General features: G+C 39.7%; 1 protein-coding gene across 1 annotated transcript; it reads right to left on the bottom strand.

The window, feature by feature from the left end:
• Positions 1–13945: 13945 nt before the first annotated feature.
• LOC138869290 (uncharacterized) lies at positions 13946–14449 on the bottom strand. The gene has a single exon (XM_070146897.1). It carries the CDS (start codon positions 14447–14449, stop codon positions 13946–13948), a length of 504 nt encoding a protein of 167 aa, XP_070002998.1.
• Between the last annotated feature and the right edge of the window lie 464 nt (positions 14450–14913).

Genomic DNA, 14913 nt, shown 5'->3' with positions numbered 1-14913 from the left:
TATATTAGCTATAAAAAGTAAACAATAAATATGGCCGGATATTATGTAAATATTCCATAAGATTTCGATTTTTTGATTTTATCCATGATATAACTTCTATTATAATAATTTTAAAACTCTGTACTAATGTTCAAAAATATCTTATCTTTTTATTATCTTTGATTTAAAAAAAAGTAAAAAAAAAAATTCGAAATAATTTGTTTACATTTAAAAAAAAAATATTCATGTCATACCCATTTTTTCTTTATATATACTCTTTGTTACACTTAAAAGTCATTATAGAAACTATCAATTAGAAACCAATTTCTCTCTTGTTGAGTTTGAAAAAAAAATGTCACGACCCGGATTCCCCACCCTCGGGAGTTGTGATGGTGCCTACTAATGGGAGCTAGGCAAGCCAATTATCAAACAATTACCTTTTTACCAATTTTATTTCTCTTTAACAAACATAAAGCGATAACGCATAAATAACGGAAGTTTAAATTTAAGCGGAAGAAAACAATGAAATATCTGAAATCTGCATTTATTACAACTACTTAAGCCTTAATCACCCAAAACCTGGTGTCACAGTGTCACAGACGTTCTAAGATTGCTACATACAAAGTCTGAAGAAATTACAGTACAATGTTTCTGAAGTAAGGAAATTGAAACAGGGAATAAGGGAGAGAGAGAGACGCCAGGGCTTGCGGACGCCTGCAGGTCTACCTTGGATCTCCGCGTGGACTGAGGGTAGCCTCCAAACTACGGTCCAAGAGCTGATCCGGGATCTCCACATAGTGCAAAGTGTAGTATCAGCACAACCGACCCCATGTGCTGGTAAGTGCCTAGCCTAACCTCGGCGAAGTAGTGACGAGGCTAGGACCAGACTACCAAATAACCTGTGCAATTCAACATATATAGCGGAAAAGAAGTACAGAAATAAACAGTCAAGTATGGGAGGGGGAGCATGCTGCGGGGGAGATATCAATTCCCAATAGAAAGACATCAAGTAAACAAAAGAAACAATATAACTCGGGTATCAACAAAGAGTCAGAAATCAATAAATGCACGACATCACCCTTCGTGCTTTTACTCTCGTCCTCACCTAAGCAATCATATAATAAAAATGTGCACGACATCACCCTTCATGCTTTTACTCTCTTTCCTCACCATATAATCAATATAATCAGCACGGAATGGTACATCGTGCGGCACGACATCACCCTTCGTGCTTTACACTCTTTCCTCACAATCATACATGGCATCACCCTTTGTGCTTTACACTCTTTTCCTCACAAAAATAATGCACGGCATCACCCTTCGTGCTTTAACTCTCTTCCTTACCCAAACAACAATCACAAACAATAGGGCAAGGGAAATAAATAAAATTATAATAAGAATCCCGGCAAGGGAATAACAATTCAACAATTTAGTCCCGGCAAGGGAACAACATCAATAATATCAATATCCTGGAAAGGGAGATAACAAATAAAGCAACAATAACCCGGCAAGGGTGGCAATATAATGATCTCTTCTCTTTCTCACTTTTACTTCACAATTCACTTCACAGCTCGAGCCAATGCTCTAGAGGTTCAATTATCACTTATACCTTCACAATTCGTTATACAACTTGAGCCAATGCTCCTCAATGTTCATAGGTCACAATTCCTTCCACAAACTTTATACAACAAATAGAAACCATTACCAAGGCATGAAAGATACAACGAAGTCATGATAATCATAATATAAAGACTCACGGGCATACTAGACACCAACGTATAGATACTCGTCACCATGCCTATACGTCGTACTCAACAATTACCACACAACAAATAGGACTCGACTCCTAATCTCTCAAGCTAAGGTTAGATCAAACGCTTACCTCGATGTCACGAACACAATTCACGATACAATTATAGCTTTACCCCTTGATTCCACTACCAATTCTCTCGTATCTAGTCACAAATTACTTAATTACATCAATAAACGCTAAATGAATCAATTTGAATGCAAGAAAATGAATTTCCCAAAGTTTCACCCAAAAAGTCAAAAATCGCCCCCGGACCCACATGGTCAAAACCCTAGGTTCGAACAAAACCTAATTACACATTCCCCCACAAACCCAAATATGTCATTTATTTTGAAATCGGACCTCAAAATCGAGGTTCAAATCCCCAATTTTTGAAAAAACCTAGGTTCTACCTAAAACACCCAATTTTCCCCATGAAAATCATTGATTTTGAGTTGAAATCATGTTAAAAGAGGTTAATGATTGAAGTAAATGAGTTAAAATTAACTTACAATCGATTTGGAAGAAGCATTGTTCTTGAAAAATCGCCCTAGGGAGTTTGTATTTTGAAAAGATGTGAAAATGGGTTAAAAATTCGTCTAAGTATAAAAGTTGCAGGTCTCAGATGTGGGAATTGTGAACAGGGGTTCGCAATTGCTAACCCCGACCTCTGCTAGGTTGGGAAATGTGAAGGGGGACTCGCAATTATGAGATGGAAATTGCGAAGACAGGGTCGCATTTGCGACTCAAGGCTTAACAGGGGAAGTTTCGCATTTGCGAAAGGAGCCTCGCATTTGCGTGACTGGAGCTGGCTTGGCTTCCTTCGCATATGCGATCAGCCACTCGCATTTGCGATATCCCATTTGCGAGCCAGGCTTCGCAAAGCCTATCCACAACTGAAAATCTGCAATTTTTTCAAGTCCAAAATGCACCCCGTGGCCTATCCAAAACTCACCCGAGCCCTCGGGGCTCCAAACCAAACATGTACACTACCTCAAAAACATCCTACAGACTTATTCGTGTAATCAAATCATCAAAATAACATGATGAACATCGAATTAAACCTCAAAATCAATGAAATTTCTCAAAACTTCTTTAAACATCTAATTTTGCATTTAAGGTCCGAATCACGTCGAATGGATTCCGTTTCTTACCAAACTTTACCGTCTACACATATAAATCATATAGAACCTGTACCGGGCTCCGGAACCATAATACGGGCCCGATACCACAGGTTTCACATAACATTTCACTTTCAAAAGCCTTTATATTTTTCAGAAAATAATTTCTTTCAAAAATTCATTTCTCGGGCTTGGGACCTCGGAATTCGATTCCGGGCATACGCTCAAGTCCCATATTTTCCTACGGACCCTCCGGAATCGTCAAATTACGGGTCCGGGTCCATTTACCCAAACCGTTGACAGAAGTCAAATTAATTTATTTTATAGTAAAAATTTATTATTTTTCACAGATTTTCACATATAGGCTTTCCAGCTACGCGCCCGGACTGCGTACGCAAATCGAGGTGATGCTAAAAGAGGTCTTTAAGGCCTCGGACGTAGAATTCATTTTAAAAACAAGTGATGACCTTTTGGGTCATCACAAAAAACCTTTCACATAATCTAATGATTCAAAATAAATATTCTTCAACGGAAAAAATATTATACCCTTGCAATATTGGCTTGACTACAACTAAATGAAGCGGTTTCCACTTATATCCTTCAATTCCTTGAATGTGCTAAATTAAAATTAATGATAGCAATTGTATAACCAAAGTTTTGTTATTTGTTTGATGTCCATTTATGCAAATTGACTCTTCAAACAAATATTCTTCAAGAAGAAAAAAGAAACAACTTTTTTTTAATATTGACTGCTTTTGTGATGTTTCTTTCTCCAACATGTATGTTTCCTTTATTATATATATAAGTAAACTTTATTTGATTTTGTAAACTCTTTTTTGTTATTTAGATAAACATAGACATGTACCCTATATATTACAGTTATTTTAAAAGAATTTCGTTTTATTCAAATCTACCTACAGTGTTTCAGAGAACTATACTTATAGGATTTTAAATGTGAAAGAGTTATATGGAGTACTTTTTTTTTTGCTAGAGGCGAAGTAGTGTTTAAATAATTAGAAAAAATGACAAAATTTTCTAACATGATTGCATATGATCATTAACCGAATTTAGTATGATAACATGATAAAAAAAATTATTTTTAATTTAAATTCGAATTTTAAAACTTTATCTATAAATTCAAAATTATACTTTAATTCAAATTCCGTATACTATTGACATTTATTAGCTTGTTACTTGGCTTAACCATAATGTCAATTATATATGGTAACTTTCTTGCTTTAATATATATATATAGATTACCGAAGCATTTAACAGTACCATTTCACCAGCAAGATTATTACAAGTAACTTTCACAAGTTTCAAGAATTAGAATTAATTTGACAAATAAAATTAGTTTAGAATTTAGATGTGTTGTTTTATTAGTAATATAGTGTAGTATTTCATCTGAAAATACTAGTTTAGGAGACGTATAGGTTTTTCGTTAGTGGAAACGGATCTGCAATAACCACTATATGAGTCATCGGTCATTAGAAATTTTTATGAAGCGGATGAATTCTCTTTGTTCACAACCTACTAATCCCTTAGCAAAGGCGGAGCCAGGATTTAGAGTTTATGAGTTCGGGATTCTAGTCCTTTTAAGTTACTGAATTCTAAATTAATAATTTATACATATTCAATAAAATTTTTAAGACAAATACATGATTTGGACCAAAGCGACTGGATTCAACCGAACCCATACTCGATGGGCTAGCTCCGCCCCTGCCCCTCATATGCAGAGATAGATCTTATGTTATGTGAAAACCCTAGCCTTTTCTATCATGAGATGATTGAAAACCTCTTCTTAAACGCCCCTAATAGATTTCTATAGGCTAGCTTTAGAATTTTACGCATGGAGGATTAGTTACTTCCTATAGCAAAAATTGATACCTTATTTATTTTAAATAAATACCCTTTTAAAAAATTATATTCCATAGCTACCTTTTGATTTTTTATAGCCAAATATCTATTTATGGTTACCTCCTACGCTTATGCCATAAAATAAACTTTGTATTATTTTTCTCTCTGCACTCAAATTTCTCCTATCCCTAACCAAGCTTCAACCGAGGACCCCTAAAAAGCTGCCACCCCCAATCTCTCACCCACCAACAGCCCCATCTCGTTCTCATTCTCTTCAATGGAGGATAGATCTCCTCCTTCTTGAGAGAGCATCATCCATCCTTCCGATTTCCCTTTTCCAAGAACGCCCAACACTCCACCCCTCACAAACCTGATCACCCGTCCACCTTCCTAAGAGAGGATCATCATCCTTGAATTCCCAAAAGAAAGCTAATAGCAGCCCACTCCATTAACAACCTCCAGTCGCCACCCCAAGAAAAGGAAACAAACAGCAGCTGCAAAAAAAGAAAAACGAAGACGACGGAGTTTGGGGATGAACAACTTGAATTTTCTGTTAATATATTCCAATGTATTTCAATGTATCTCGCTGTATTTTCATCTATTTCATTGTATTCATTGTCTTTTTTTTATTGTATATTAATGTATCTCGTTGTATTCCATGCATTTCATTGTATTCACTATCTCGTTGTATTCCATGAATGTATTTATATATATTTTTAATTAATATAATTTATGTATTCAGATGTATTATATAATTTCTCTGAAGATTGCTATGTTTTTGGGGTGTTTTTCGGTTGAGAATCTTTTTTATAACCGGAAATACAAAATTTGAGTGTTATAATTGAGTTTGTTGAGTTATATTAGGAGTCTATTATGTTAATTGATTCACTTTCCGTTTAAAAACAGTGTAATCCCCTGTTTCATGCCATGAATACAGTCAAATACAATAGTCTGTCCAGCTGTAATCCCATGTTTCACGCCATGAATACAGTCGAATACACTCGAATACAAAAGTCTGTCTAACTGTAATCCCCTGTTTCACGCCTAGAAATGCTATTGTATTCATGAATACATTAGCTTAAATACATCAAATACACTCTAAAATATCTGGAAACATAACTATAGGAAGTAATATAGTAAATGGTAGCTACAACTAGCTAATAACCATTAAAACATAGTTGTTTCCGAAAGTTTCTCATAATTAATAGATCTGTGGGCCATCTAGCACCCTTATGGGTAGCCGACCCAATAATCTTTTCCAAACACCTAGCATTTCAATTACTCAAAATGAATGGAAAATTGTGATGATTAATGGGTAATTAATTAGCATTAATGGGTGTGGATCAGTTTTGCTATAGAATCTGCTATCCATATAATTATGGATTTGCTGCTATAACTTTATAATAATTTCTTAAATCATGTCTAGTTATAAAAGTTGTCCAAGAGAAAGAGAGATTAGGTTTTGAGGGGATGAAGGACAATAAGTTAATGATCCATCCTTTAATTAGTGATCCCTTAATTAATGAAATTTTATAATATGCCACAATTGTAAATGAATTTGCTATTTTTGGAATATGGCAAAGGTAATATCATTTCTATTTTAAAAAAGATCTATCATGTAAAAACCTCAACCACAAAAATAAAATAAAATAAGCAGGACTGGTTGAAAATTTTGTGAGTTTTGCCAAACCCATCCCGCCTGCACCCGCCCGCCCCATTGCCATCCTTACCAAAGAAGATACAATGGAATAGTAAATGCTTCAACTGATAGATGTTTGGCGCTCCGTTATTTATGTATCCATGTGTACATTAACAAATTTAATTTACTACACAAATAATATTTACTCAGTTATAAAGAATACATATAAGTCAGTGTACTTCCGGTATTTTAGAGGAAAATGGAAATTACAACCTTCAAGTTCTAGCCTTTATAAGTAATGGACTACTCGTGAACTTCCAGAGTTCTAATTAGCAAATTGTTTATTGTCAATTTGGCCTTGTCCCTTGTTTAGCTGCCTCTACTTGTTCCCTATTTCATTTCAGTGTGAAGTTGACTTGATGAAACGAATAATTCTCTCCTTTCTTTTTTCTTTTATTTTATTTGGCTCTTTCTGTGTTTGAACCAACTAACGAGCTTTGACTATTTCAGACATATTTATTATTTTAATTTACAAAGACAGATGGATTGAAGAAGAGAAGAGGGAGTTGGTTTTATGAGTGTGTCTGGTGGAGTGAGTTATTGAGAGAAAAATAACCCGTTTAGATTTAATAGATGACACATGACAAAATTCTAAAGGACAATCGGGAGAAAATGAAAAGGCGTGTACGGGTAAAATCAGGGGTAACGTCTACCCCGATTTCTCGGTAAAAAAGCAGAGGAAAGGCACGGACGCACGAGATTGTAATCGAGGTTAAAAGCTCATCATGTCGAGATCCAGGGAGAATGAACGATGTGCTTGCCATCGGGTATGGTAAAGCGACACACCCCAAACCAAAAATGAGTTCTAAGACTTCGTAAAACACGATAAACAGTTACGTATGACGGATAGAGGCCCCTAATATTCACACCCAACCGAATATCACGGTGCGGATCTCGCTCGCTGTCGATTATGGATCAATAATTACTGGGAAGTGAAGATTTTTACCCTTTTTAGTCTTAAACTAGGGATGAAACTCTCCTACTACATAAATGAAAAAATTTTCTTTTGTAAGACACACTGTAACATGCATATCAAAGCAGTACAAGTTTATTTTCTACCTTTAGCTACTGTTAAAGTTCTTGTTCACTTATCTTGTTCTTCATTCACGACTGGGCTCGAACCGAGGGTCCAATCGAGGACGAGGTCACTGTTCAATCTAAGCTCAGACTTGGCCATAACATCACAATTGATTTGATCGCTTATTTCGTCTTTAATTCATTTATCTAATATTCTTAATTATTTGTGTTGAATCAAACCACATATCTTTAAGACCGCGTACAAATTTTATTGTTATCCAATTTTGGGGTAAGCATTTTGGCGTCCACCCTGGGGCTAATGAGAACGGTGGTGATTTGATACGAGTCTCCATAACACACCCTACTTTACACTTGTTCTTTGAAGTCTTAATTTCAGGTCAGCCCAAAAATGTCAAACTCTCACTATGCTCACTTGAATGTTGATGCTGAGTCTGGACATTACGGCAAAAATAATAATTTGGTGCCTAGTAATGAGGTACCTCCTGCCGATCCCAACAGTGTCTCAACTGCCGACCCAGTCGATGCTAACTCACAGGTGGCCATATGCCATCAACATCAATTTGCCAATTGATCCTGAAAACAGTGTTCGCGGGGAACCTCGGCCAACAACTCAAGAAGCGCTCGAAGGCAAAGGTGATGGGGTTAGCCTACGGCTAATTTTTGAAATGTTGCAGGCTCAACAGGCGACAATAGCGCAGCTGCAAAATCAGAGCCACGCCCCCAATAGGGTCGAGCCCGAACAATCTCGGGAAAACACCCGAAGAAATGAACAAATCATCGATAGACCGGGTGAAGCCGAGCCCGAGATCAATCCTGAGGTAATGAAAATTCTTAAAGCATTGACGAAATGGGTGGAGTCGAGTGAGAATAAAAATAAGGCTAGTACAAAAAGTTGGAAACATATAATTCCAGGGTCGATTAGATCCCGAGAGCACCCCCGATATTGAAGGGACCGGACTCCAAGAAGTATATCCAAAAGTCTTTTCCTTCGAGTGAGGCACCAAAGCCGATCCCAAAGAGGTTTTGTATGCCTAACATCCCCAAATATAATGGGACCACGGATCCAAATGAGCATGTGACCTCCAATACGTATGCAATCAAGGAAAATGACTTGGAAGACGATGAGATCGAATCGGTGTTGCCGAAGAAATTTGGGAAAACTTTGTCCAGGGGCAATGATATGGTAGCACAACTTATCCCCAAATTTCATTGACTCATTTGCTATGCTTGCAGATGCTTTCGTAGAAGCCCATGCTAGGACCATCAAAGTCGAGACCAGAATGTCAGACCTTTTCCAAGTCAAACAGAGGGACAACGAGATGCTCATGGAGTTCGTGTCAAGGTTCCTGTTGGAACGGATAGACCTACCTATGGTGGCAGATGATTGGGTCATTCAGGCATTCACTTAGGGGCTTAAGCCCCGAAGTTCCTTGGCCTCTTAACAGTTAAAACAAAATTTGGTGGACTACCCGACGGTAACCTGGGTCGACGTCCACAACAGGTACCAATCAAAGATCAAGGTCGAGGACGACCAACTCAAGGCCCCTTCTGGATCTATTTACCCAATCAGGGCCGGTGATAGGTCTAAGAGGGCCATTGATCAGATCCAAGACTGGTCCAAGATTGGTATCAACCATACAGTGTGGATCAAAGAGGAAGCAGATCCGGGCATCATCCCGCAAGGAATGAGAAAAGAAGCGATTGAGGGCTTGATGTCGAGGTCTAATGAGCAAAAATGGGTTCGATAGGCCGCTCGGAAGTAGGGAAGCACCGAGATTGTCGGAATACAACTTCAATATGGACGTCGCCAACATCGTGTTAACCATAAGATGCATTAAAGAGACCAAGTGGCCCCGACCTTTGCAGTCTGATCCTACACAGAAAGATCCCAATTTGATATGCAAATATCATGACACTCATGGTCACAAGACCGAAGATTGTCGACAGTTAAGAGAAGAAGTTGCCCGGTTATTCAACAATGGGCACCTCCAAGAATTCCTGAGTGATCGATGCAAAAACCACTTTAGGAACAGGGATGCCAACAAACATATCAAACAAGAGGAGCCTCAGTGTGTGATTAACATAATCATCGGAGGATTCGATGTCCCCCAAGGACCAGTGATTAAACTCACTAAAGTATCCATCACGAGGGAAAAACGCACCCGGGATTTTGTTCCCGAGGAAGCCATTTTGTTCAGCGATGAAGATGCTGGGGGCATCGTACAACTTCATGACGATGCATTGGTAATATCCATACTTATCAATAAATTTCGAGTTAAAACGTGTGTTTGTTGATCCAGGTAGCTCGGCTAACATCATCAAATCAAGGGTCATAGAGAAGTTGGGGTTACAGGACCAAATCGTGCCATCAATCAGGGTGTTGAACGAATTTAGCATGGCATGTGAGACCGCTAAAGGGGAGATAACCTTACCAGTAAATAGTGCCAGGAGGATCCAAGAAACAAAGTTCTATGTGATCGAGGGGGATATGAGGTATAACGATCTATTTTGAAGGCTGTGGGTGCACAATATGAGGGCGGTACCCTCGACCTTGCACCAGGCATTGAAATTCCCCACACCGGAGGGGAGGGGGGAGGGGGTTCAAAATGGTCTACAGAGAATAGCCGGCCGCAAATGAGATGTTCGCTGTCGACGAGGTAATCTCGGCCCGTGGTTTCGATATCAAGGAATGCGAAAATGACCAAAACGAAAGAAATTAAATAGCAATCATTGATTCCAGCCTCGGCTATACCGGAGGAACGAGGAGTATACGAGGAGGGCAGTTACGGTGTCCGAGATCATTCATAGCTTTTGATGACACCGACGCCACCAAATTTATGGTTGAAGAGCTAGAGCAAGTCATATTAATCGAACACCTACCGGATCGAAAGTTATATCTGGGCACAAGGTTAACCCCTGAGCTTAGGAAAAAACTTATTGATTTTCTTAAAACTAACGTTGACTATTTCGCTTGGTCCTATCTTAACATGATAGGGATCCCACCGGAGCTAACCACTCATAAGCTGAGTTTGGACCCAAAGTTCCATCCGGTTAAGGAGAAAAGGAGTCCACAGTCCGAGATCAACATGCATTCATCAAGGATGAGGTATCCAAACTTCTTAAAATAGGATCCATCCGGGAAGTTAAATACCTGGACTAGTTAGCTAACGTAGTGGTAGTGCCTAAAAAGGGGAATAAACTAAGAATGAGTGTAGATTACAATGTCCTAAGCAAATCATGCCCTAAGGATTCTTTCCATTTGCCTAACGTCGATCGAATGATCGATGCGATGACCGGGAACGAGATACTCAGCTTTCTCGACGCCTACTCCAGGTACAACCAAATTTGGATGGACTCGAATGATCAAGAAAAGACTTCTTTCATCACAAAATTTTGCACCTAGTGTTATATCGTAATGCCGTTTGGATTAAAGAATGCCGGTGCCGCCTACCAACGCCTAGTAAACCGGATGTTCGAAAAACAAATAGGGAAATCAATGGAAGTTTATATTTTTATGATATGTTGGTCAATTACATGCGAGCAGAGGAATTTTTGAAACATTTACAGGAGACCTTTGACATACTAAAGAAATACAACATGAAGCTAAACCTGAAGAAATGCAGATTCGGGGTCGGATCAGGTACGACATCGAGTACCGACCATGAATTGCCATAAAATCTCAGATTTTAGCAGACTTCGTGGCCGACTTTACGCAAGCCTTAATAAACAAAGTCTAAAGGGAACTACTGCTCACCTCGAGGACTATTTCAGGAATCTTAACCCTCTTCGAGGTCGATGCATTGGACAAATTGGGGTCGTCGGTTGATTCCGATGAATTCAGCTCGGGAGTAGTAATGCAACTAATGAATTCGGTGGTAGAAGAAGATCATGCCGAAGTGAACTCAACGAGTTTAACATGGGATTGGAGAAACAAATACATAGACTACTTAAAGACAAGAAAATTGCCTTGGGATCCCAATGAATCGAGAGCCCTGTGCACCAAAGCTGCTAGATTTAGCTTAGTTGAAGGGGCATTGTTCAGGAGATTTTTTTTGGCCCACTAGCCAGATGCTTAGGACTGAGAGAGACCAAATACGCTAAGAGAGGTTCACGAGGGTACTTGCAAAAACTATTCGGGGGCAGAATCCTTGGTTCAGAAGCTAATCAGAGCTGGCTACTACTTGATCGAAATGGAAAAGGATGTGAAAGACTTCGTACAGAAATGTGATGAGTGCCAATGACACGCCCTGATGATCCATCAACCGAGAGAAATGCTCCACTCGGTCCTGCCTCCGTGGACATTTATGAAGTAGAGAATGGATATCGTCGGTCCCATGCCATGGGCGCTAGGTAAAGATCAATTCACACTATTCATGACTGATTATTTTTCTAAATGGGTCGAGGCCCAGGTGTTAGAGAAGGTACGAGAGAAATAAGCCATTGACTTCATATGAGATCACATAATATGTATATTTGGGATACCAGCCGATATCGTTCGCCACAACGAGAAACAATTCATCGGCACCAAGGTGAGTAAGTTTTTCAAAGATAACAAGATCAATAAGATACTATCGATGCCTTATCACCCTAGTGGGAATGTGTAGGCGAAATCGACGAACAAGACTCTACTCAAAAACCTGAAAAAGAGGTTGACAGGTTCAAAAGGGAAATGGAAGGAAATCTTGCCCGAAGTCCTATGGGCATACCGTACGACTTCGAAATCAAGCACTGGGGACACCCCATTTTCTTTTGGTCTACGGAGCCGAAGCCTTAATACTAGTTGAGGTGGGGGAACCGAGCCTTAAGTTCCAGTATGCTACCGAAGAGTCAAATGGTGAGGCCATGATCGCGAGCCTAGAACTATTGGTTGATAGGCGGGAGGTCGCCCTGGTCCGGGTGGCCGCCCAAAAGAAGTGAATAGAAAGGTATTATAACTGAAGAGCCAACCTCCGACACTTTCAAGTCGAGGACTTGGTATTGAGAAAGTAACACTACACATAAGGAACCCAAATGAAGAGAAACTGAGCCCGAATGGGGAAGGACCATACCGAGTTGTCGGAATAACCAACAAAGGCTCATAAAAACTCGAAGCAGGCAATGACATAGAACTATGAAACAACTGGAATGTGGCACACTTAAAGCGGTATTACTTCTTAGGTACGAACTTTTTTTTAATTTTGTTATATTACAGACTAACATATGCAGGTACTCGGCCAAGGGCAGATATGGCTATTAGGTCTGAAAGCACGTGTTGTACTTTTTTTCTTGAACCAGTTTTGTCCCAAAGCTGGTTTTTCGGTAAGGTTTTTAACAAGGCAGCAGTAAATTGTGCTACCTTAGATTTGAAAACTGGCTCTAAACTGGAATCAGTGATTGTTGGCATCAGATCAACAATATTCGTGCCCCAACAAGTTCGACATCGAGTACTGGTGGCCATTACCCCTATATTAAGATCTTTAGCAAGGGAAAAGAAAATTTTATGTGCCAAAAGCTAAGGCTTGGTGGTTAGGATTCATTGTAAGGGTTAAACGGTCATACGAACCATGCCCACAGAGTCCATTCTTGCCACAACACAAGTTTTATGCGCCTTCGATCATGTATCTTGCATATTAAGAAACTAAAGAAATTTATACCTTCCTTACACTTTATTATCGTGCATTCTATTTCTTCGATCCTGGATCCTAAAACTCATGGGCTAACCTTACTCGAAGACTATCGACCGATAAGGATTTGGACGACCCAGACTACCAAATCTCAGAGGTACCAAACCTATTCGGCAGTGCTCAAATATGAAAGGCTATGACCACCCTAAAAATGGCTCGGAGATGCCCGAAGTTGGTGCTTAGAATGTAAGGCCCTTACAAAAAATCGAAACCTATTAAAAGGTTACCCTCGATAAGAACATCATCTAAAAGCACTTAAAACATCTTAAAGGCCTTCGGTTTTATCGAAGATTTAAAGCCATAAGTAACCCGAAGTGGCTTCGAAGTCGAGCTCCATTCGGACCTCCAAAAAACGAATGCTCTAGACTACATATGATTTTATGCTAAGGAAATAAAAATAATACACAAATAGAAAATTGCAAATAGTTGCTAGAAAAGTGAAGACGTGGTATTGCCGAAACATTTTATATATTCCAAAATATATTTACAAAGGCACAATAGGACGACCTCAAAATAAACAAAAAAAAGTACACAAGGAAAAATAAAAAAAGAACTAAGGCATCTACACCTAGTCTTCAACGGTGATCGACTCATCGCCAGAACCCTTGGAACCTTCGAGACCCTCAGGCTCGTAGAGTTCTTTTGCCTCGGCCTGAAGTCTTCTAGCTTCCTCAATCTCGGCCGATAGGTTAAAACCCAGGGCATGGATTTCTTTGAGGGTTTCTTTCTAGGACAACCACTTTATGTACTCGATCTTCGTCTTCAAGCAGGCCTCGGCTACCACCACATCAGCTTTATACTAGGCCAACATTTCCTTGACGTCAAAAGAGGTAGCATCCAACTTGGACCTCAGTGCTTCATATTCTTGTCTGAGGGCATCCCTTTTCGTAACAGCCGAGCTCAGTTGCGACCTGGGTCTATTTATCGACTTTGCGACTCCGGGTCTATTTATCGACTTTGCGACCCGGAGTTGGTTTTTGGCTGATGCTAGCTCTATTTTTGCAGCTTCTTTCTCCAAATCTAGAATCTTGCCCTTCCAAACCTCAGTCGTAGCCTTGACCTCATCCATCTCACCTTGAAGCTGGTCGATTAGGTCTATCTTCTCTTGGACCTGCAAAGTTGTGTTATTAGTCACCACGACTAGCTGCTCATTTTTAGTTTCACAGATCCTTACCTTCTTGACTAGGTCATCGTGCTCCCGCTTCAAGGACGAAACCTCCTTTCGATCCTTTTCTAGTTTAACTTGTAGAATTGGGAGGTCCTTAAGGGCCTCGTCTTGTTGCTCACTGAGAGCCCTGTACATGTCCTTCTTTCGGACCTACTCTTTGAGCTCGAACTTGAGCTGGCTGATCTCCAAGCAGGACCGGAGGAAGCTTTCATGATGAAGTACTGAAGTCTGGTAAAACAATAAAGTTAATAAAGCACATAAAAAACCAAGTAAGATTCACAAAGGGGTACAAAGGGTCGACGACTTATCCGGTTTGGTGCATGTTGCGCCTCTTTGAAGAGGCTCAACGTGCCTACTTCGTTCATATTTGCCTGGTCCTCCTTGATCACCAGGAATCGAAGGTAGCCAGCTACTCCCACCGGAGCAGATAGGATTCGGGAGTCTTCCGAGATTGTAAAAACAACCGTTCTCTTACACTCGGGGTCCACGCTCGGAGCAAGAAATTGCTTCACTAGTTTTGGGCTCGGACTCGGCTCGCCCGCTCCCGATGAAACATCCTTTTTTTGAGACCTTCAGGTGACCAAGCCCGGAAATGTCCT

The sequence above is a fragment of the Nicotiana sylvestris genome, chromosome 5, assembly GCF_000393655.2.
Source record: "Nicotiana sylvestris chromosome 5, ASM39365v2, whole genome shotgun sequence".
NCBI lineage: Eukaryota > Viridiplantae > Streptophyta > Magnoliopsida > Solanales > Solanaceae > Nicotiana > Nicotiana sylvestris.
The sequence above is the reverse complement of the archived record's forward strand: the minus strand, read 5'-3'. Positions and strand labels throughout refer to the sequence as shown.

What these genes read in the sequence shown, in the direction of transcription:
- LOC138869290 (XM_070146897.1), bottom strand. Translation starts at nt 14,449, where the DNA reads ATGTACAGGGCTCTCAGTGAGCAACAAGACGAGGCCCTTAAGGACCTC.